Consider the following 24,458-nt stretch of genomic DNA (forward strand, 5'->3'; position numbering starts at 1 on the left):
GAGTCGGGGAAAAGGGCTGCGCTTCTGTTTCCCCGCAGGCCAGAGCCCAAGGGCTGGATTTCCTCTTAGTGAGAACGGGGGTAGATCTCAGGGAGAATTTCTGTTTTTGTTTTTTGGGGGTTTTTTTTGCCGTACGCGGGCCTCTCACTGTTGTGGCCTCTCCCATTGCAGAGCACAGGCTCCGGACGCGCAGGCTCAGCGGCCATGGCTCACGGGCCCAGCCGCTCTGCAGCATGTGGGATCTTCCCGGACTGGGACACAAACCCGTGTCCCCTGCATCGGCAGGTGGACTCTCAACCACTGCGCCACCAGGGAAGCCCTCAGGGAGAATTTCTAAAGCTGCATTGCCAAAGGAAGCTGTGTGACTCAGCTCACCAGCCCCAGAGCATGGTGGTTCCAAACGCTGGCTTTGGGCTCAAACACCTCTGGGTTCACACCTGGGTGCTAATTGTCCGAAACTCTGCTTTTTCCATGACAAAGGCAGTTAAGTGTTGCATTTCAACACTGGAGGCCTTAGAGTTTGATCCCACTCAGCCTCTCAATAGCCTAGCCGTGTGACCCAAGGCCAGCCTTACTCAGCATCTCTGCACGTCCATCATCCATCGTGACCCTCATCTGTGCAATACCCCAGGGCTGTTGAGAGCATCAAATGAAATGTTATCTGTGAAGCACACAGCAAGCACTCAATACTTGATGGTGATCTGGTGAGTTTTAGTTCAGGGCTCGACACAAAAGCGTGAGCTGTCTCTCTGGGCTCCTTTCCAAGAGTGAGGTCTTGCAGGCAGTCTTGTGCATTTCAAGGTCTGCTGCTCAAAATGTAGCTCATAGATCAACAGCACAAGCATCGTCTGAGAGCTTGTTAGAAATAGTCTTGACCCCCACCTCAGACCCACTAAGTTACAGTCTGCATGCTAATGACATGCACAGGTGATTTGTATGTGCAGGAAAGCTTGAGAAGCACCGTTTTAAGGTCCAGTGAAGCCCTTCGGTAGGCTGGCTGATTGCATTCAGCACTTCCTGAGTGTTTGATTACCTTCAGGCCATTCACATAATATAAACCACTGAACCTGCGTTGGTAAGTCAATTTCTGACCTAAAGCAGAGGTGCATGGGAGACAAGGCTTCCCACAGGTAACCTGTGAGGGCCGGTTCGTTGGTCTCACATCCCTACACACACCTGAGTTGCCTGCCTGTTTTGTGTGGGAGGGGTGTAAGTCACAGGACAGCCCTCTATCCCCCATCACCAGCCTAACCAGGAGGATGCTCAGGCCCCAGCCACACTCCATCGTCAGCTGTAAGTCAGAACACTCTCCCCTCCCTTCCAAGACAGAATGAAGTTTGGGGCCAAGGTGATTGCTAAGGTTGTTGTTTCAAAAGTCTGGAGATGAGAGAAACTGGCCTAGGAACTGCTGCTGGTTTTGAAGTTAACATGGCACGAGTGTGTCTAAAGTCTGTGTGTCCAGTTGTGTTGTACTGTTAGGAGGGGAAAAGCCTTGGGTCTCTTTTAAGGAGTCTCCGGCAAAAAGGTAAAGACAAAAAAATAAACTGAGCTTTTAAAGTAGTATCTTTTGCCCTTCTGTATAAAACAATTATTGCAGACCTAAGTTTCAAAACAAGCCGAAGGAAGAGAGTTAAGACAAGCCAGTGACTGGTAATTTGGTGCCTTCTCTGATTGGCAAGTTTTTTTACTTCTCAGCTTTTTGCTTCTGATCTGGTAACTTTACCAGATTATTACCAACTTTAATAGCTGGTAGTTGGTGAAGATGCCCTAAGTAAGACCTGTGTTGGCAGAGCCCTTCTCTTTCAATAGAAAGACTTGCTTTAGAAAAAGAGTTCACACATGAGCTGAGTGGTCCGGAGATACCTTATTGTTAAATTGGCTACAGGGGAAAAGTTGCAAACAGCTTCCTGAGGAACGGTGTGTGAGGCTTGGAACTTTTAACAGATTAAACAGTTATAAATGAAAGAAGATTTCTACTTAAGGATTATAGCTACATTTATTAAGCACGTACTTTAGCCAGATATTGTGCAAAGGGTTTCATGTGCTTCTAGTAATCTCTTTTAATGTCAGCAACCACACTTTATAGATGAAGACTCAGGCTAGCAGGGGTATGCCACCCGCACCAGAGTGTTTGCATTTCTTTAAACTTTGTTTCAAGTTTCATGTTATGGTTTTTTTACTATGTCAATTAGAGGTTGGTCAATGTTGTCCTTTTACTAAAGTGTCATGTTCTGACAGTAAAGGTCTTATCTAGATGACAGTATTTTCTCAGTTGCCTTTCACTTAACCTACTCAACTTTAACCAGCCACCTCGTGTTAGATGCTAGAATTGCAGGCATAGTGCCCCAAAGTAATGACTTTTGCCAGCTGGCTTTGTAAACACAAATTTATAAACTAACCATGCAGTGACAATCATCACAGATACTGTTTCCTAAACCACAACAAGGGACTAAAAATAAGAGAGAAGTCCCACTTTACCTTTATTTCTTTGTGTGACCCTAAAACCAGGAAGTTTACATTTGGGGCACCAAACAGAACCTTAGGAAACGTCATGTGGTTTTACTTGTTCGTAAAAGGTCAGGTGAGAGAGGAATTCTGAGCCTGCTTTACTGTCCCCAGTTTCTTTTGCTGTGCCCGACAGCTCTTCCAACATTGGGATGGTCTCCTGTGTATGGTAATAGATTTCCATTTATTCAGAAATGAAGCAGACCTGGCTTTAGTCCCAGCAGTCTGTGACTTGGGGAAAGTCAGAAAATACCTCTGAGCTTCAGTTTCTTCCTCCCTGATCATGGGGACTTTGAAAACTGGAGTTTTTGAAGAGCAGGAACCATGTCTTATTCATTCAGATCCCCCCATGAGGACAGGTCCTAGCCCCTCAGCGAGCCTGAGTTTCCCCACCTGTGAAACACAAGGATTGGACTTGATACTGTCTAGGTTTTCTCACACACAGTCCCAACATTTTGTCATATAATACTATTAAGACCAAAGGAATAAATGCCTAATGATGAAATATGCAAAAGGGAAAATATTTTAGGGGAAAAGAGGTCTTCTAGGCCCACCTCAAATCCCACCGTGTTGGCAGAATGTGGCTGCCTCTGTATAAGGCCAGCTTTGTGTCCTCCCCCAACCCCCATTTCCTTTGGAAAGTGTAGAAAGCCCCCTTGTCTTGAACGCTTCCCCGTGAAGGGCTCCTGCTGAAAGGCTGCACACACAACCAAGGCTTTGACCTTCACCTTTGCCCTGACACACTTGGTAAAAAAGTGTTCTTATCCTCTCCTCTCTAGGTTCTGAGAGGGGGGGAAATCTAGCTAGGGTGAGCAGGAATTCAATGAAACTATAAATAGAAGTGTGACCTATAAATAACACTGCCCCCAAATATCTGGAGGCATGAATACTGCCTGGCAGTAGACCATCACAAATCACAATGGCCTGGGCAGTGAACAGGCCTTGTTCGTCTGCTTTGGTGTCTCGGGAAACTTCAGACTTACTGCTGGGGCCTCCTCTCTCTTTCTGGGCTCTAGAAGTGCCCACATTCGCCACCCTGGCACCCATCTTCTGCTAAATTTTTTTTTGCGAACAGACGCATTCAATGAAGCAAAGTAACACTACCTTTAGTCCCAGGAGTGTGTGACTTGGGGAGAGTCAGAAGATAGCTCTGAGATTCAGTTTCTTCCTCTGTCGTCATGGAGATTTTGAAAACCAGAGTTTTTGAAGAGCGGGAACCATGTCTTATTTTATCTTGGTTAAGAGGGTGGAGTCTAGGGCCAGATTGCCTCGGTTCCAATCCCCATATTGCCCCTTACTAGCTGTTTGGTCTTGGGAAAGTTACTTAACCTCTCTGGTGCTTCAGTGCCCTTGTTGAATGGGAAGAAGAATGATATCTGCTTTGTTGGGTGGCTGTGAGGATTAAGTGAGTTAAGATTTGTAAAGTGCTTAAACCAGTGCCTGGCTCATAGTAAACATATATAAGTGTTTATTAAGTAAAGAAACAAATCCATATATCCCCTGTGCCTAATGTGTTACCTGGCACATAGTAGCTGTTCAACAAATGTGCCAAGTGAATGACTGAATGGGCCTCAGAGCTACCTATCTTGCCATCTGCAAAGGTAATTCAATAAGATTGTGCACGAGTTCTTTCTAAGCACCGAAGTGCTATGCAAATGAAAGTGGGATTATCATTCTCACCCACGGGGGTGACAGTTTGGCAGGGGTTAAGGTAGACTCCCATCATGTCTTTGTTCATTGTCTCTGCCTTGTACACGCTGAGTTTTGTTTGCCTGGGAAAAAAGCCTGGAGCTGAGGCATCTAGGTAAGTAGAATAGGTGCCTGTTCTTTTTTTTATAAATTTATTTATTTATTTATTTATTTTTGGCTGTATTGGGTCTTTGTTGCTGCACGCAGGCTTTCTCTAGTTGCGGCGAGCTGGGGCTACTCTTCGTTGCGGTGCGTGTGCTTCTCATTGCTGTGGCTTCTCTTGTTGTGGAGCACGGGCTTTAGGCGCGTAGTTGTGGTTGTGGCTAGTTGTGGCTCGTGGGCTCTAGAGTGCAGGCTCAGTAGTTGTGGTGCATGGGCTTAGTTGCTCCGCGGCATGTGGTATCTTCCCGGACCAGGCATGGAACCCGTGTGCCCTGCAGTGGCAGGCGGATTTTTAACCGCTGCACCACCAGGGAAGTCCCAAAGGTGCCTTTTCTGGCACAGTGTTCTATAGCAGCACCAGCCCCTCTGCATGACCCAGTACCCCTACTCCTTTTAGCGTTAGGCCCACATTTTGGGTAGTGCTGAAAAGTTCTTCCCAGGCAAAGCAAGCTCTTCAGCAGACAAACGATGGATTATATAGCATTTTGCTTTGTGCATGTTTTTAACGTAAATTAAAAAAAAGAAAACAAAGCCTACACTTCTCAAAAAAGCAAACTGAAATGCACAAATGAGGAAATAAGTAGAAAGAGTAATGAACCAGAAATCAGGTACTAATTCTAGGCCCTGGCCTGCCTCAGCTTGGATGTGTGATAAGGCTCAAACCACCAGCTCTCTGAGCCTCTTTAGATCTGTAAAGTAAGTTAATTCGCTCCGTACTTCTAAGCCTAAAAGGTACATGAGATTCACTTGGGGGGACTTTATTAAAAATGCAGACTGGGCTTCCCTGGTGGCGCAGTGGTTGAGGATCTGCCTGCCAATGCAGGGGACACGGGTTCGAGCCCCGGTCTGGGAAGATCCCACATGCCGCAGAGCAACTAGGCCCGCGAGCCACAACTACTGAGCCTGCACGTCTGGAGCCTGTGCTCCGCAACAAGAGAGGCCACGATAGTGAGAAGCCCGCGCACCGCAATGAAGAGTGGCCCCCGCTTGCCGCAACTAGAGAGAGCCCTCGCACAGAAACGAAGACCCAACACAGTCATAAATAAATAAATAAATAAATAAATTTTTAAAATGCAGACTCTCACCCTTCTATCTAATTCAGGGGGTCTGGGTAAATCCTAGGAATCTGCATTTGTAGTCAATACCCCATATATCCCTGATTCAGGTAACCCAGGGGCCCTCATTCTCTCAAGAGCTCTGCTGGGCCCTGTATCAGTCACCTATTGCTGCCCCCACCCCCAGTTTAGCAGCTTAAAACAACAGTAAATGTGTATTATCTCACACAGTTTCTTTGGGCCGGGAATTCAGGAATGGCTTCGGTGCATGGTTTTGAGCTGAGATCTCTTGTGACATTGTAGTCAATGTCATCTAAAGACTTGACTGGGGCTGGAGGATCCACTGGCAAGATGGCTCACTTATGTGGCTTGCAGATTGGTGCTGGCTGTTGGCAGGAGGCCTCAGTTCCTTCCTAAGTGGGCCTCTCCATAGGGCTGCTTAAGTGTCCTTACAAGTCAGCAGCTGGCTTTCCACAGTGTGAGTGACCCCAAAGAAGATCAAGAAGGAAGCTGCGATATCTTTTCTAACCTAGTCTTGGAAGTCACACCATCATTTCCAAAATATCCTACTGGCTCCCCAGGTCAGCCCTATCCAGTATGGGAGGGAACTATGTAAGGCATGAGGAGCCGGAGGCCAGAGTCACCAGGGACCACCTTGGAGGCAGACGACCACAGGCTCCTTTGGGTCCTCAGTTCTGTGAGACGGTGTCAATGGTAGCAGCTCTTGTTGGGTTAGGATTGGGGTAGAAATTGGAAGTAAGAAAAGCAGCTGAGTTGGGGACCCTGGGGAATGTAACCTGTAAGTGCAGAAGCTGCAAAGTCCACCTCAGAACTAGGCTGCCAGCCCACGTCCTGCTGAGTCCCATCCTGGCTGCTAACCTGCTATGCAAAGTTGAGCAATACATGGTCCTCTCTGAGCTCAGCCTCGACATCAGAAAGTGAGGGGGCTGGACACAATGACCTCCAGGGTCTCCTGGTTTTACCCCCGGGATCCATTTGGATTGTGGTAGGTGTAGACACTGGTGAGAACACAGTTTTGAGCTTGTGCTGTGCATTCCTGACCAGTGACCAGGACCAAGTGTGCCCCGCTTGGGGTTCAAACTTGAGAGAGAAGGGCTTCAGAAGGGTCTGAAGGTGCCTGTGTCTCCCCAGGTAAAAACTGTGGTCCTTGGCGTTGAAGGTTCAGGAACGTGTGTTTCTGAAATGTATAATGTTAATGGCTCTGTTATGCTGTGTGGTCCATGTGATTGGACCCCTGTTACCCACTGTCTGTTCAAGCACCTCATAAATTCCCAACACACACACATACACACACGCCCCTCCAGCCACACTGACCTTACTCTAGCTGGCTTCTTTTATCTCTGGACCTTCGCTCAGGCCCTTCCCTCCTCCTGGAACATTCTTTCCCCTTCCCTTAGCCTGGCTCATTCCTACCACTTTTCAGGCCTGTCTCCCTCCTGTGTGTCCCCATCATAACCGATCACACCGCAGCACAGTGCCAACCCAGACCGTGTCCTCTTGAGGGCAGGGGCCATGTCTGTACCGTTCACCATCACATCTCAGCCCCCAATTCAGCACGGGCACTGGGGAGAGCTGAATGATTAGCGAGTGAGTGAAGGATGCATGCTGACCTTGTTTATGGGGTGGGGGGAGGGTTGAGATGTACCGCCTGTGGAAAGGTACACACAAAGAAAGGAACATAGCAAAAGAATTAAGAGGCCAGGCAGTTTCAGACCGCCAAAAACAGAGAACATGGCACATCCAATCTCAGCTCTACCACTTACTGGCTGTGTGACCTTGGGCAGGTCGCTCAACTTTTTGACCTTCAGTTTACCTATCTGTAAAATGGGAGTAACAACAGTACCCAGGTACCCGTATCATAGGTTGTTGTGAAGATCAAATAACAGAATAAATATAAAGTATCAATACATAGCACAGTGCTTGCACACACCAAGTACTCAATGAATGTGATCTATCATTTATATCATTCTCACCTCCCTTGCAGGAGCGGGTGGAATCATGGAAAATACTGGTAGGAAGTTGCTGAAGAGAGTTGATTGTCTGGCCTAGTTCTACCAACAGAGCCAAAGCTCAAGAAAAGCAGGCTTTGGGGAACAGTGTCTACCCCGAGAGAGCCAGGCCAGCACCCCTCTGGCTGGCGTGGCCAGGCCTGTGGTTATGGGGCAGTTTTCCAATGGGCTTCTGCATCCTGGGGATTTTCCTCTGCTTCAGAGCATCGATAGTGAACTGGGCCTTTCAGCATGATGCCCTGAACCAGGACTGCCCCTGCCTGCCTCAGAGCCTCCTCCTCTGGCTGGGCCTTTCTGTTGTGTCTCTTCAAGCCCCGGAGGCCCTGTACCCTTGGCTGCCCCTCCCCCACAAATCATCCGTCCCTGCTGTGGTCCACGGCCCAGGGAGAGCCTGGCGGGAAGCACTGCCCAGTGTCCCACCGTCCCCTTTCCTGAGGGCAGCCTCCCCTGGTGGGGAGGAGCTGAGGCTGCAAGGGCTGAATAGGGCCCTTTATTCCCAGGCTCCCACAGGGATGGGGCTGAGCCACTGCTCACCACGCCCGCCACACCCACACGGAGCGGGGACAGCCTGGCCCTGATGCTGGGCTCTGAGTTAACCACACTCTCTGGCCCCGCTCTGTCTGGGTCCTGGCGGGTGAGTCCATCCCCCCTGCAGCCCTGGTCTGGTGCAGCAGGCCCCAGCGTTTGCGTGGTGAGACACGTTTGTGTAGTTCCCTCAGGGATACGCCTGTGTAAAAATAAGACAGTCTGGAGCAAGGATGTGTCAACACACACACTCACACTTATCCATTCAGCACATCTCAACCAGGGGCCATGGCCTGCCCGTCCTTATGCTGGGCCCAGTGGTCCACCAAGGCCTCCCCGATGAGGTGACCAGAAGGATGGAAGGCATTAGCCATGAAAAGGGCATTGGGAACAGTGTCCCAGTAGAGAGGGAGGCATGCACGCAGGCCCCAAGGTGGGAAGGTGCTCACTGAAGCCCAGCACGCCTGGTGCTGGCCTGATGAGATGAGATGAGATGGAGAGGGAGGCATGAGTCAGATCCTGCTGGGTCTCGGCAGGAAGTTTAGGTTTTCTTCTCAGTGTGCTGGGAAGTCACTGAAAGGTTTAAGGAAAGGTTTCTTTCTTTCTTTCTTTCTTTCTTTCTTTTTTGGCCACACCTTGCCACTTGTAGGATCATACTTAGTTCCCCAACCAGGAATCAAACCCATGCCGCTGCCAGTGAAAGCACAGAGTCCTAACCATTGGACCACCAGGGAAGTCCTAGGAAAGCCTTCATTTTAAAAATATTTGGGCTGCTGTGTGGAAAATGGACTAGGAGCAGGGGTGAGAGAAGGATTGGAAATCAGACAAATTCAAGGTCACCATACAACTTTATGGACAATGGCCAAACATCAAGTGATTTGTCCTCATCCTTCTCTGTAACAGCAGGCATCTTGTGTCACTTGTCTCCCGTGTGCCCAGCACTGTGTGCTGTGTTTATCTCAGGTGCTGTTTCTAACCCACATCCCAGCCCTATGATCCCATTTGCCATATGAGAAGCCTGACGTTCAGGCAGTTTAAGGTGCCCAGGACATAGAGGTTTTAAAGACCTGGGGCCTCTCAGCTCTACAGCCCACACTCTGATCCTGCTTCTGGCGGCTCAACAGTCCTAGATTTTTTTTTTTTTTTTTTTAACCTTCCAGCCAGACCAAGAAAAGAAAAACACAGCTGAAAGGTAAAACCAGACTAATGTGATGGGGGTTGGGAAGGCCAGTGCCCTCGGCCTTTGCCACCTGTCCCACCATTAGAGTAGGTATTACATGGGTTTCCCAAGCACCTTCCAGGGTGTGCTCAGCCCTGTCCAAGCTCAGCTCTGAATGAGGCCACAGCCCGTGCCCTAAGGAGCCCCAATGGTACCCAAGTGACGTTTGTCCTCAGCGTGGCCACTTTAAGTACTGTTATATTTAATACAAAGCCTCTTCCTTCCCTGAGGCTAAGGACCACCTTGGAGGTCAACTGTGATGTTCTCTCTACCTCCCAGAGTCAGGCTGGGGCAGCTTTCATTGCCTGCCAACCCCCAGTGCCATCATGGCCAACATCCTTCTCGGATTTGATATCATTGGAAATCCCTAGATGCTGGCTACGTTACAGGCAAATCATAAGACCTGGACTGCCCTAAAGTAAGATCTTATAGCTAATGAAATATCTCCAGTGTATGTCAGGGATAAGACCAACCCTGAGCATTCTCCAGCACAAGGGAGAACAAGTCAGCAAACTCCGGGGGTTTGTTTCTGTTTCCGCTGTTCTTCCCACAGCTAACCTTGTAGGTAACCATTTGTTCCTTGTCTAATTAATGACAGTTAACAAATCGAACATGTGTTCACATTTCACAAAAAAAGGGTCCTCATTCCTGGGATCTGCATTCACTATGCATTTAAATTCGCTGCAACTTGAATCAAATGATAAAGCACGTATTTTTAAATAAAATAAAATAAAAGTAAATATCACTAAAATCAGTAAATGCGTTAGTGTCCCCGCTCTGCAATAGATATCACCCAGTCAGTCTAGAGATTTCACATCCATACCAGCACGAAATGTCATGAGAATAAGATAGTTATGGAGCTTCAGAGAACCACCCCCACTTAAAATCTGTGCAGCAAAGGTCTGGGGTGTAGGCAATGCTCCATTTCTTGGCCTGGGTGCTGGTAACATAGGTGAGTTCAGTTTGTGAAATTCATTGAGTTTTACATATGCATATGCACTTTTCTGTATGTATATTATATTCCCCGCCCCCAAAGTGTTTTTTTACAAAATAAAGAAAAACTTGTTCTGGTCCCATAGCTCTGTAAGGCCATTCAAAAAGCCTTCGATTCCATCTGGCTCAGTAAAGATGTATTAAAACCTCTGATACGCCAGGGCTTGATGCTTTATTTCTGGCAGACACCCACATTTATTTATTTATTTATTTATTTATTTTTTAATTTGGCTGCATTGGGTCTTCATTGCTGTGTGCAGGCTTTCTCTAGTTGTGGCGAGCGGGGGCTACTCTTCATTGCGGTGTGCAGGCTACTCATTGCAGTGGCTTCTCTTGTTGCGGAGCATGGGCTCTAGACACGCGGGCTTCAGTAGCTGCAGTGCGTGGGCTCAGGAGTTGTGGCTCTCGGGCTCTAGAGTGCAGGCTCAGTAGTTGTGGTGCACAGGCTTAGTTGCTCCGCGGCATGTGGGATCTCCCCGGACCAGGGCTCGAACCCATGTCCCCTGCATTGGCAGGCGGATTCTTAACCAATGCGCCACCAAGGGAGTCCTGGCAGATACCCATAGATCCCCCCTGGTCTCACTAAGGATAGGGGAGTGAAAGATTTTGTTCCCTTAAGCCTGGCCTGCACTGGGTATGGGAACCTCCAAACCAGAACTTGGGAGATGACTTTTCCTTCCTAGGTGTGCCAGTTCTTACGGTAAACATGCTGTGGCTGCAAGAGGGTTAAGGTTTCAATTGATGGCGAAACCCCAGTGGATTTTTGTAAGTCTATTTCCCTGAGTGTGTGGAACAGGGGGCGGAGAGTGCCGGGTGTGAGGAGCCGCACCTGTGTGAGTCATCCCAGAGTGCCCCAAGGTGGGCGGATGGAGTGAGTAATTCTGACTCCACTGTGTCCGTCTCCTCTTTGAACTAGGCAGAAGGGGGAAGAGGTGAATGGGAGCTGTGTGAGAGACGTGTGTTTAGGGGGCAGGGTTTGAATCGGGAAACGTTCTGCAGGCTGAAGGGAGTTAGTATCTGGCCTTGGGTGGGGAAGCCAGGTGGAAGGGTATACAAGGGGCACCACAGTGCTTGGACCCCATGTGCCCGGTGAAGAGGTGGGCTGGGCCAGGTTGTGCCCCGCCCCCGCCCCACCTCACCTACTTGACCTAGAGTAGCCAGCTCATAAGAGATCCCATTTGTTCAACATTTATTATGGGCTGGGCTCTGTGTTAAATGCTTTTACACACCTGTTCATTGATTCCTCACGATAATCCTTTGAGTTAGGTATTACTGTGCCCATTTTGCAGTTTGAGGAAACTGAGATTCAATAGGTTGTATCTTATGAGAGGCAGTTATACTCGTTTTTTTTTTAATTTACAGGTTTAAGGAGTTCAGATCTAATGACTAAAATCAAGTAGATCCATAGACTAGATAGTCTTCTTATACAGTCAGCCCGTGGTAAATTTATTGATGCTTTGGGGCTGTACATTTTTCACTATGATTAAGGAGATTTTTAACAACATAATTCCCATTTTAATTTATTTTAAGGTCTACATCACTCTGATAAGGAATTGCCAAAAACATTTTATACAGGGAGCTAGGGGTGGGGCTGGGTTGGAGTAGTAGGTCTTAGTGTGGTGTTGCATGGTCGGGTAGATTTTATATTTATAATAAACATGGGAATTAACATGTTCTTTTGAAATCTCGAACAATACACAGGAAATTATGTAGATTAAAATTTTCTGCCCATTTTTGAAATGTAAAAAAAAAATAATAGGTTGTGACTTGTCTCATATCACACAATAGTAAATGGCAGAACTAGATATACTTACTAGTCAGGAGCCTCTTGTGACAAAGACTAGACCCATCTCGATCTGGTTTAAGAGCAGAGAGGAAATGTATTGACTCACATAACTGAAAACTTCAGGGGTAATTGTTTAAGGCATGGCTGGATCTAGGTGACCAAATCATATGTCTCTCTAGCTCTCAGCTTTGCTTTCCTCTCTGGTGACTTCATTCTCAGATAGGCTTTCCCCAAATGGTGATGGGAATGTGCAAAGATGCTTCCTAGCAAGTTGACGCTTACAGTTTATGAGTTAGCAGGTCCTGTAGAAAGAGCACTTCTCTTTCTGGTGGTTCCACCAAAAGTCCCAAACTGATTCTCATTGGATCAACTTGGGTCACATGCCCATGGCTGGACTATACTGACTGGTAACTCCAGGAGTCTGGGATAAGATGAGCCCTCCTAAAATCATACAGACTAAGAATGAAGGAGGGATTGTTCCTCAAAAGAAAATTCGGGTACTATAATACAAATGCTGACTGGCAAAACCCACAGATGCTTACCATGCTAGACTCTAAGCCAAGGCAGGGCCTTGGCACGTATTTGGAAGAGAGAGATTCGTGGGGGCCAGAACTCAGGGCATGGAGTCAGGACCCCCTGGGCTGTGGACCTTCCCCATCAGGACCATGTCCTTGCAGAACCTGCATGTGCCTACTGTTTCCAGCCTCAGCATCTGGGTTTCACCCCAGCCTTCCCCCAGCCCAAATGGCCCTTTGTCTCTACTGGTCCGGGTCAAGTGCAAGCAAGGCCAGGTGTAGCAGGTGAGAAGCAGGATTGGGTGGCAGAGTGCAGTCTGAGCCAGGCACAAGGCCACCGATAGTGGGGATGTCATCTCAGCCACATCAGAGGCTGAAAGCAGGTGAGCCGGTGGCCTGCTGTCCCCAGACTGCATCAGGGCAGAGGTGGCATACTGGCTTCAGGAGCAGCTCTGGAGAGACAAGCAGAGGCCTGCCCCCAAGCCACAGTCAGGAGACAGCTGAACATGGAGGGCAGGACCAGCTTGCAGGAAACTGGGAAGCCAGCAAAGGCTGACTTTGTTTCTCCATTCTTCTCCTTTCCGCCCGTCATGTTACCTTCCCTCAAGGCCTCTGTGCTCTGTCCCCTAACCAGACCCACCTGTCCAGTGAAAAGCTGACGCTTGTTCATACTCAGGTCTGAATGATTAACAAGGCCCCCTGTCATTCTCCAGGGAGACGTTACTATATCGTAACCAAAATCTTACATCGAAGAAACTAAATTCTGACTCTATAACCTGAGGCATCAGAGAAGTGGGCTGTGAGGTTGGTTGGTTGTTTTTTGAGGGGGGTATTCTGAGGGCCCAGAGTGTACCCTTCAGGTAGCTGCATGCTCTAAACCATCAAAAGTCCCAGGATGATTCTCACTGGAGCAACTTGGGTCCCTGCCTGCTGGGGTTACTCCTGGAGTTGGGGTTGGCTATCAGCCGCTCTGAAATTAAAGGGATGAAAATGAAGGAGGGACGTTTGTTTTTGCTTTTCATGGTGAAGGAACAGCCACGAGCAGGTTCATGCATTAGGTTCTCTTGGACCTCCTACGCCCAAGGCGCTTTATGTAAGAGCATCTGTCTTCATCAATCTGTCAGCACCGCAGCAGTCTGAGGCACCCGATCCGGGCAGTCGAACACAGGGTTCGTTTGCTGGCCTGACCCACTTCACACAAGGACCCCCGCCAGGTTGTAAGCCTGCAGAGAGCTGGGGGAGTAAAAGATTAATTATTCCTTTTTCCTCCCCACAGGCATTGCCTGTGTCATGTCACCCTGTCTTAGTCTGTTCAGGCTGCTGTCACAAGATACCACAGCCTGGGTAGCTTATAAACAACAGAAACGTATTTCTCATAGTTCTGGAGGCTGGAAGTCTGAGATCAGGTTTGTCAGCGTGGTCAGGTGAGGGCCCTCTTCCAGGTTGCCGACTTCTCGCTGTCTACTCACATGTCAGAGGGGCTAGCTCTGTGGGGCCCCTTTTATAAGAGCACTAATCCCATTCATGAGAGCCCCACCCTCATGACCTGATTACCTCCCAAAGGCTCTACCTCCTAATTACCATCACAGTGAGCATTAGGGTTTCACCATGAATTTTGAGGGGCACAAATATTCAGCCCATAGCATACATGTCGGTTTGGGTAGAGTGGGGGTGTCCCTCTAGTAACCCTCCCATCTTCTTTCCTTTCGTTGCTTTGGGAAATTTGTCTCTTCTCCCCTGGGTGCCACATCAGCCTGCAGAGCCAGAGAGGACCCCTCTCCCCCATTCACTCAGCTTTCAGATCCTCACAGCTTGTCTCTCCCATCTTGGGCTCCAGAGACCCTTGACCCACTCTCTCCAGACAGTGCCCCATCCCTCCCGAGGGAGTCAGGCAACACCCACATTCATTACACCCAGCTCCATGCCAGGCATTGCCAGGGCTGAAGGGAGTGTAGAAAGTCATCCCTTTCCCTCAGGGTGACTGCAATCCAGTTAGGGATCCAAGACTCTCTCAGGTGTCTGGTCAGCCCTGTGGACTCTCCCATAACCTCTATAGTGGGTTGAAGAGTGGCCCCAAAAAGATATGTCCACATCCTAACCCCTGCAACCTGTGAATACGACCTTATTTGGAAAAAGGGGTTTTGCAGATGTAATTAAGTTAAGGATTGTGACATGAGGTCATCCTGAATTTAGGGCGGGCACCCAACCCAAAGACAGATGTCCTTACGAAAAAAGGCAGAGGGAGATTTGAGACCCAGGCTGGGGGATGGGGTGGGGGGCCTGTGAAGGCAGAGGCAGAGATTGGAGTGATGCTGCTGCAAGCCTAGGAATGCCTAGAGCTGCCAGAAGCTGGAAGAGTCAAGGAAGGATTGTTCCCTAGAGCCTTCAGATGCAGCATGGCCTGCTGCGACTTTGGTTTCAGATTTCTGGCCTCAGAACTGGGAGAGAATAAATTTCTGTTGTTTTGAGCCACCAACTTGGTGGTCATTTGCTATGGCAGCCCTGGGAGCCGGATACACTCCCCTTTCCTTTTTGTCCTCAGATCCAATTAGATGGGCAGGAGTGTTATTTGTGGAGAACAACATGCAGTCTGTGGGCCTCGGGGCCTCCTGTGGTCTCCCTGTACCTTAGGCGAGTCCCTGTGATGCTCCAGGCTCCCTGGGCTGCACTGAAGGGAGAGGGGTGGGAGCATCTGTGTCCTTGGAGGCCAGGGTGGCTGGAGGGAGCTGGCCTGTGCATCAGGGGACCCCCCTGGGAAGGTGAGAGGGGGCCTTGAGGGTGATAGCCCCCTGACAAATTCTCCACGACAGCAGGAGAGGGAGGGCGAGAGTGGGGTGACTGCCAGCGGTCCAGGAGGCTGGCAGAGGAGGGCAAGGCAGGCATTCAAGGAAGGCTTCATGGAGAAGGCCTGAGGATATGGAAAATGAGCCTTAAGATGGGGAGGGATTTGGGTCAGTAGGCCCAAGCGTTCTTAGAAAAAAACTCAAACTCCTTTCTGTGGCTTATAAGACTGCTACATGGCCTCTTTTCCACCTTCCAGCTTTGCTCTGTGGTTGCCTCTGGCTGAGCCCTCTTGCGCCAGAGCTTTGCGTGGCTGGCTTTTCTCCTCCTCAGAGACTCCACTGAAATCAGAGACTTCCCTGACCACTAGCTGAATTCCCCCACCCCCCAGGCACGCCCCTTCCCATCACCTTGTTATATTCTCTTTATAGAGGTGGGGGGAGACATATGTGTGTAACCACACTATTTACTAGATATGAACATTGTATATTGTATCCCTTCCATACACATCCCCTCCCCAGTTAGAAAGTAAACACCTTGAGGGCAGGGCCCCTCACCTGTCTCGTCCACTGCAGAGTTCTTAACACTGGAGCAGGCCCTCCATCGAGACAGTGATGGATGGATGGATGGATGGATGGATGGATGGATGGCATTCCAGGTGGCAAAAAAAGCAAGGAAGAGAGAGTTATACGAGGACATATACATGCATATATGCTCTGAATTTTGAAGAGGAGAGGCTGCCAAGAATAGATCAGCCTGGAGAGACCAAAAGAAGTCAGCCCTCTCCTATTTCCCCTGTAGCCAGTGCCCTCTATTGCCCTGTACAGTGGGTACTTGCCCATTTGTCAGAACATGTGCCTGTCTCCTGGAGGTTGCTACAGGCTCTACATGGCTACGGTGGGAGCTCCCTAGGTAGATGGGCTCTTCCTGTGCCCCTGGCCCCCGACTCCTGCTTAAGGAATCCCCCATGGGTACCACATTTTACAAGGAGGAACCTGGGGTCGTGGCTGGCCTAGGGGGTTAACTGCTCTCAGAAGTTTCTGTCTTGGGCTTCCCTGGTGGCGCAGTGGTTGAGAGTCCGCCTGCCGATGCAGGGGACGTGGGTTCGTGCCCCAGTCCGGGAAGATCCCACATGCCGCGGAGCAGCTAGGCCTGTGAGCCATGGCCGCTGAGCCTGCACGTCCGGAGCCTGTGCTCCTCAATGGGAGAGGCCACAACAGTGAGAGGCCCGCATACCGCAAAAAAAAAAAAAAGAAGTTTCTGTCTTTTCTTTAACCACTTCTCCCTACCAGTGAGAAGGAGCCATGTCCTCATCTCTCACCTTCTTGAAATAATTCATTCTCTAGAAGCAAATGCCAACTACTAAGACCCCTCAAGTGCCACTAAGATGCTTCATTTAGTGCCTAGTATCCTGCGTAGGAGGGAGAAACACCTCTGCCGCTCAAGCATGAGGACCTTCCCGAGTCAGTGCCCCACCTATGTGTCCTGGCCCAGAGTGGACACTCATGGTGAGAAGGTTAGGCCAGATTAGGGTGTGGGGCAGGGCCGGCCTCCCCCAGGTGATGCCCTCCCACTTCTGAGGGAGAGCATCCCACTGATCCCGCTGGGCTGGCACCTGCTCAGCCAGGGCAGGGATGGGGGTGGGGCAGGAAGGGCCCTTTAAAGGACAGGGAGGTTTGCTGTTTCGGGGAGCTCTTTCTCCCCAAGTCCACTAGACACTGGGTCACCTCTCCTACCCTGCTTTGTTGGTCCATTGGTCCTTTCACTCTCGTTCCCCCGTTCACTCTCATCCATTCCCTCACTCATTCATTCACTTCTATCTGGTCGGCAGAGACCTCGGGGGGCTGCATGCATCTCACTCACCCTGACACGTCCCGTCCTCCACGATTATTGCTTGCTTCATTCTCAGTCAGCCCTCGAGACACTTGCTCCCCAGACCTCAGCCCAGCACCTGGCGTGGAGGAGATGTCAATCATACTCCCATCACACCCATGAGAAAATCCTAAGTGGTTCTTACGGCCTTACGTGATCTGAGCCCAAAGAACTCTCTCCCTCTCACTATCTGAGCTCCAAAACCACAGGTTGAAACCCCAGCTCAGCCATTTAATAGCTGTGTGACTTTGGACAAGTCCTTCAACCTCTCTGAGCCACCAACTCCTCCTGGGCAAAGTGGGGACAATAAAAGCACTTGCTTTAAAGTTGTGGTGAGGATAAAGCCAGAGAACCCAGTGGAAAGCTCTTAGCCTGTGCCTGGCAGGAGTAAACACTTAGCTACTGTTACCCGTTGTCTCACGCCTCCTCTGCCCCTCTCAATAACCCCACCCCCAAAAGCATCTTAGGACTCCCGGAGGGAGCAGCCACGGAGGCCCGGCCCTTCAGTCTCCAGATGAGAATGCAGAGGCCCCGTGGAGGGTCACACAGCCAGCCTGTGGCCAAGGCAGGACTTGAACCCAGGATTCCAGCCAAGGACCCTGCTGGTCCCACCCTCTCAGCCCAGCCCAGAATGGCAGGAAGAGGAGCCTCCACTTACATGTCAGACCCTGTCAGGCTCAACAGCTCTCTTCTCTGCTTTCAGGAAGGAGTTAATCTTGAGGTCTGTCTCTTGCCCCGTGTGTAATCTTCCTTATGATGCTTATCATATTTCTGGGGCTGCATCGACATGGCTTTGAAGGCTCTGGCAGGAGTCTCGCCTGGCCTTGCCGTGAACGGGCTGAATTACATTTACAAGAGGCCTTTAATGCCCTGTGGTCCCGGCTTCCTTCATGGGGTTGTTCCTCCTCCTCCCTTTTCTCTCTCTCCCTTTTAATATGGTCACCGGTTTGGCTTGCAGAATGCGGTTGGGATCCCTAAGAGAGAAGTCAAGACCATAGAATCCCTTCCAGATCTTCCCTGTCTCCCCCTCCCCCTGCCCCGCTCCCAGCAGCCTCTGTGCCAAAAGGACCCAAGGAAAGAAAACGTTGCTCCTGCCAGGATTTCAGCGCGGAGGAGAGAAGCCCTGCTGGGATTCCAAAAACTCAACTGGCAAATGGCTCGTACAGAAATTCTCCTCTGACTTTGTACCTGAGCACCAGACCCACAAGCCTTGTGGAGGAGATGGGAGGTGTCCAGCCTGGAGGCATGGCGGCCTCACCCGCAGAGGGTGGGCTTGAGGGGCAGGGTGGAGGTCCCGTGCCAACTGGGTGAGGAGCCCTCCCACCTCTCTCCCCATCTCCCCACCCCAGCCCGCCCTTCAAAGCTTCTGCACCTCTGGAGGCCTTAGTTGTTCCTTAACTATTTGTTTTTTGCTATAGTTCTGTCTCTGCAACTGGATCAAGTCCTATCTGGTATATCTATATCTGTATCGATATCTGTATCTGTGTCAATATCTATGTCTGTATCTGTATCTATATAGCTCATGAATATCAAACCCAGTCAAGAGGTTTGGCCAGCCTTGAGATGGGGGTCTGGGACGGGCGACCTAGTTTGTCTCCCCATCTCTCTGCTTTCTTTTTTGTCCTCTGACGGGATGAGAAAGGGCAGGAGTGCTATTTTGGGGGAGTGGATAAGTCACATTTTCCTCCTTTGAAAGAAGCACAGGGCAGAGCCAGGTCTGGGGTCCACCATCCCACCCCCCGATCCCGGTCCCTCCTAGGTTCTTTACCTCTGAGCAAGTCCTCCAGGTTCTTGTGAGATACAGCTTAGCTGCTGGCGTCACTGGGCCTGGGCGGCCCCCAGCTCCTGACAGCTACCTGGCTCAGGTAGAAGGCCCAGAACCCCACCCCACGGCCGCCTGTCATTTCGTCAGTCCAGAGAGTGGGTGTCCTCCCACCACGTGTTTATTTCACACACCATTCCCTTGGCTGCACACACATGCTCCTGTGGCCCGCAGGCAATAGAGCAACAGGCAACCAAAAAAGGGTAGGAGGCGAAGAGGCCAAGAATACCAAATCTGTGACATCTCCCCCTAAGGAAAGGTGGCTGTCTCCCATGTCTTTTTTTTTTTTTTTTTTTTGGCCGTGTTGGGTCTTCATTGCTGCACGCGGGCTTTCTCTAGTTGCGGCAAGTGGGGGCTACTCTTCATTGCGGTGCACGGGCTTCTCATTGCAGTGGCTTCTTTGTTGCAGAGCACAGGCTCTAGGCGCGTGGGCTCCGTAGTAGTGGATCACGGGCTGTAGAGTGCAGGCTCAGTAGTTGTGGCTCATGGGCTTAGCTGCTCTGTGGCATGTGGGGTCTTCCCGGACCAGGGCTCAAACCCGTGTCCTCTGCATTGGCAGGCGGATTCTTAACCACTGCGCCACCAGGGAAGTCCCTCCCATGTCTTGATAAATCGTGTTTTATCTCCTTTCAAAAGGAACATGTGGAAGAGCCCATTTATCTTTGATGACACTGTCCAGTCTGTGCAGTGTCCTCCCTCTGCCGGGGACACAGCCCCTCTACCAGGCTTGGGTGAGAAAGGGAGGAAGGAGAGCTTGACGGAGCATCTGGAAGAGGAAGGGAGATGCACGGACCAGCAAGTGCCTATTGGGCGTCTGCTGTATTGCAAAGCCTTGTGCTGAGTGCAGCGAGAGTTGCCAAGGGGAAGAAGCAGCTGCAGGAGGGGCCTCTGGTTCACACTGAGTGCAGGGGGATGAGAGACACAAATGCTCAGCAAGTCACACACAACTTGATGAGTTAGATGCTCCGTGGTCTGGCTGGAGCAGGACTGGTGACCAGTACCTGTGGTGACGGGGAAGTCAGGGATGGCTGTAGCAGCTGCTTCCAGGGCCCCCCAGGTCCCCTTTCCATTCTCCTCTACCTGCCAAAGGCTGCTTACAGGAAAACTGGGGGCTTTGTTCTAGCCACGGGAGCGTACTCGGCCAGAAGCTCCCAAGAAGCAGTGCTCTCAGAAGCTCAACAACAAGCAGGGAGTTGGTGATAAATACCCCAGCCTCCTCGCCCTTGGTTGGGATACCTCTGCAGTCTGTTCTACATGATCCCCCGAGTTCCTCAACAGAAATGAGCTGCCGCCACCCACCATGATTAACTGGCTGGAGGACACTTCCTCGCCTGCCCTGCCTTACTTCCCCACTCCCCTACTGGTACTTCCCAGATCACTTCCCACATAAACAACTTGCACTCACTTCAACAACCTAAACCAAGGCAATGCTTAGTACTTCACTTGGACCTTGATAGAAGAAGCTTAAGTAGATTAACATGCAGTCTACATATTTGTTCACTTGCAATGGGAGTCATCTCATTTAGGACTCCATTAATGCAAGTGATGAAAATCCATCTCCAACAAGTTTCAATAAAAAAAATTTGTATTATTTTATATAAGTGGAAAGTACCAGGTAGACCCTGGGTTCAGGAACAACTACATCCAGCTGCTCAAATGATGTCAAAGGCATCTGCCCTCCACCATCTCTCAGCTCTGCTTTTCAATCATTCAAGAAACATTTATTGAAGGAATTCCCTGGTGGTCCAGTGGTTAGGGCTCTGCGCTTTCACTGCCGAGGGCGCGGGTTCAATCTGTGGTCAGGGAACTAAGTTCCCACAAGCTGAATGGGGCAGCCAAAAAAAAAAAAAAAAGAAGAAGAAGGAAGAAGAAGAGAGAAGAAACATTTATTGAGCACCTACTCTGTGCCAGGTTCAGATCCTTTCTCTTGGTTGGTTTCCTTCTTAGGCAATAAGAAAGGGGGTCACTAGGAGCTCCAGGCTTTCATCCTGCCAGCTTAGCAGCTGTAGGAGAAAACTGTAGGAGGAAGAGGACACCCGCAGAAGTCTCAGGGCTGACCCGTTGGCCCAGATCGGGTCCCTTGCCCATCTCTGAGCCCATTGCTGTGACTCTGGGTGGCTACGCTGGGTCACATGCATACCACTGTTGCCAGGGGGTGTGGTCGGCCCCATTTGAACCCACAAGGGAATGGATGAGGGAGGCTCTCCAGAGGGGAATGGGTGGTCTTGGACAATAGATGCCTGTTTTAGCTGTGAGGTGAGTACCTCACCACGTGCTGTGCTCCGTGGGCCCTAAGATGAGACAGACAGGCTTCTGGTGGAAGGGGCTCACAAATGTTTGTAATACACGTCAGAATGTGTTGAGTGTCTTAGGAATGGACAAAATGTGTGGGTGTTCTGGAAAGAGGGTGATTACTCCCAGCTCGGCAATCAAGTTTCTAAAAAGGAGGCATTGGCCTAGACATTGGTGGCCACTGGGCACAGAAACATCAGCTGTGTTAGGCATTGAATGTCAGACCAAGGAGTTCAGATTTTAAATTTAACCAATTGTAAAAGGACTGTGCTTTGATCTATTTGTTATAATTGAATCTGGCTGGTTCAGAAGAGCCTCCTGGGAAGGTTTGGGGGCTGGCATTTTCCGTAAGCCTTGCCCATACCTGTAGAGGGGTACACCAGCCCAGCTGCAGGGGCCTGTATGGCTGGAGGCCAATCAGGCTGGGGCAGCCATGCTCCCTTGTATTGGCCTGAGCCTGCCCTGGAAATAGCCACCCAACTTAACTAAGAATAGGAATTCTTTTCAGGCTGGCAGGAATGAATGCCGATTTCTCAAGGAGGGATGGGCCTGGAAACAAAACACAGGGGTGGGTTGGGCCATCCTTAATATTTATTTGTGAGGTCACTTGAGAGATGCATCCACATCAGGGCATGGATTCTGTCTTTAGACCCAGACAAGGTGATTTGGCCAAGATGGCAGCCTCCGGGGCTCCTCGTCTGCCCCAGAAGTCCTGGGCCCTCAGCCTGGGGCACCTCCTGCCCCCCGGGGAGAGGTGACCACTCCTCTCTTGTTCCTTGGCAATAGGCAGAGGTGGTGGTGTTTGGTGGCCAGCTAAGATGCTGAGAAGCCGAGGGAGAGGGAATGAAAGGATAGTGTCCCAGGTCCCTATGGCAGCTTTACCCAGAGTCACCCAGCTCACGAGCATCTCTCTTCCAGGCAAAATCCTCTTCCGGAGAAGCCACATCCGGGACGTAGCTGTGAAGAGGCTGAAGCCCATCGATGAGTACTGCCGGGTAAGAGTGTGTCTGGGGCAGGGGAGGGGGTGGTCCATCTGCCAGAGAGTCTATCCATCTGTGAAGGAAGGTTGTCTGTACAAAACCCTCTGCTGTGGTCTAGCAGATGCATCCTGAGGCCTGGCGTCTCCTGGCCAGAAGGGTGGGTGTGGGTGTCCCTCGGGGAGGGGTCACCCCGTGACTAAGCCGCCTCTGGGGCATGAGGACCGCCAGGGTCACAGCTGAAGCCTCTGTTCCTTTTATGATGGGTCCGTGTTTACAAAACACTCCTTTAAATCACTTCCACCAGCTTGGGAGCTCTGTGAAGGGGCCGCTGCTGAAGGGATTCTGTGTGTGGCATTTTGCTGGATACAGGAGAACTCTTCTTTGAATTCCCTTTGGGACATTTTTGGAATCATTCCTGAGTTCAGTAGCATCCAAAATGCATATTTGTTTATTCACAGAAGTCTTGATAGATACAAATATTCGTGTATACATCTTTATAGATGCAAATGCTCACCACACACACGCGCGCGCGCGCAGGCACGTGCACGTACATGCATTAGAACAGTCAGTGCTGAAGAGCAGACTGGCAGCAACTGCAGGGTCATGAAGCAGAGCCTGTTTGTCTTTCCACTTTGTCTGGAGCCTGGGACCCCCTGGGGCCCCTGCAGTGAGGATGAGAGGCTCCCACTTTAGTGGCCTTGGCACATGGCCTCCAGATGGCCAGACCACCTGGGTTTGAAACCCTGCTGGCTTTGTGAACTTGGGCAAGTTACTGAACTTCCCGGAGCCTCAGTTTCCACATCCGTCCAACGGGAAGGAGAGTAGTACCTCCTCAGAGGGTGGTCATGAGGATGCAGTGACCTGACAGGCATAAGGCAGCAGCACATAGTGTCTGCACAGAGGAAACATTCAGTGGACGCTAGCTTTTTGTTATTATTATTACAAGGCGTAAACAAGTTAATGTTACCACTGGGCACCACTGGCTTTAATGGAGATGGAATTTCCTAGTGAAGTGAAAACTACTGTGGAGTCTGACTCAAGAATCTTGAGAAGCAAGTGGGGGATGTTTTGTTGTGAGTGCTGGTATTAGACTGAGAAGAGCTGGGGTCAAATCCCAGCGCTCCACCAACTAGCTGTGTGACCTTGGCAAGTTGCTTTACCTCTCTGAGCCCCAGTTTCCTAATCTGTAAAACGAGGGTAAAAATAACTGTCTCACAGGGTTCATGCAAGGGGTTGAGCAGGAGAATATATGTCACAGTGTTTGTAACTTCTGAAATGTTCTGTCCCTATGTGGAGTTATTACCATAAGGTTCCTTTCTGAACAAGTATTTTATAATTTGGAATCATTATGCTTGTCAATAAAATGTTTAAATAAGATCCAAGTTGCTCAATTTCGTAACTGGTGTTCCCAAGACTATGGGGAGACAAGCACTGCCAAATACTCTTCATTAACCCAAGTTTGAATTTCGTGGCTATGCAGATCATACTTGGTCACGTTTTCTGCCTTAATGTAAAAGGATGCCCCGATGATGAATTTCCTGAAGGTAGAAGCTTCTCTTCTTCAGATCAATATTCATTTTTCTCTTTAAAGGGCATTTGCCGTTTCTAGTTAAATTGATGGCTGCAGCCTGAGCTTTTATTTCTCTTTATTCCTTTCCCAAGCAGTTATTAAACAAATTGGCAAAGCTAATGGAGGAGGGGCAAAGGGCAGGGGGGAGCCTCTTGCAGCTGGGATTTATGGTTCACATCAGCCTTGTCCTCCCTGAGCTGATGGAGCCCAAGGCATCTGCAGTTGGACTCTGTGGAAATGCCGTCTTCTGGGTCATCTGGAGCAGGAAACTGATAACATCTTATCTCCTGGGATCAGGCTTTGAACAGGACCCTTGATTCGGGATGAGGGCTCCGGAGCCCCAGTGGTGCTCCTGGTGACTGGGGAGCCATTTAAGTGGGGTCTGCAAGGGGAGGGGCCTCCTAACCTGATTAGCACAAATGAGAACTGCTCAGAGCCAGGCAACAAGGAGCAATGTCATGGGTTCACCAAGCAGCCAGGCAGCTTGCAGGCCATAATTTACTCTGAGAATGGCAGAGGGGGCAGGGCAGTACAGAAGTGACCTTTAATTCTGCTGAACTAGAAAGCTGGGATCTGTGGTCTAATTGTCTGAGACCTTGGAATAACCTTGGAATGGTCATTAGGGATAGGTTCAGCTGCAGTCCACGGTCACTGCCGCCCAG

General features: G+C 50.0%; 1 protein-coding gene across 3 annotated transcripts in view; it reads left to right on the forward strand.

The window, feature by feature from the left end:
- The window catches only part of SH3PXD2A (SH3 and PX domains 2A), a 246,067-nt gene that overhangs the window by 101,075 nt on the left and 120,534 nt on the right, over positions 1–24,458 (forward strand). For all 3 annotated transcript variants that reach the window (XM_060099983.1, XM_060099958.1, XM_060099964.1), the window contains one exon: positions 22,165–22,241. In XM_060099983.1, the coding sequence (XP_059955966.1) occupies positions 22,165–22,241 (77 nt within the window). The remainder of the gene's footprint in view (positions 1–22,164; positions 22,242–24,458) is intronic.

Source organism: Mesoplodon densirostris, chromosome 1 (genome assembly GCF_025265405.1).
Source record: "Mesoplodon densirostris isolate mMesDen1 chromosome 1, mMesDen1 primary haplotype, whole genome shotgun sequence".
Lineage (NCBI taxonomy): Eukaryota > Metazoa > Chordata > Mammalia > Artiodactyla > Ziphiidae > Mesoplodon > Mesoplodon densirostris.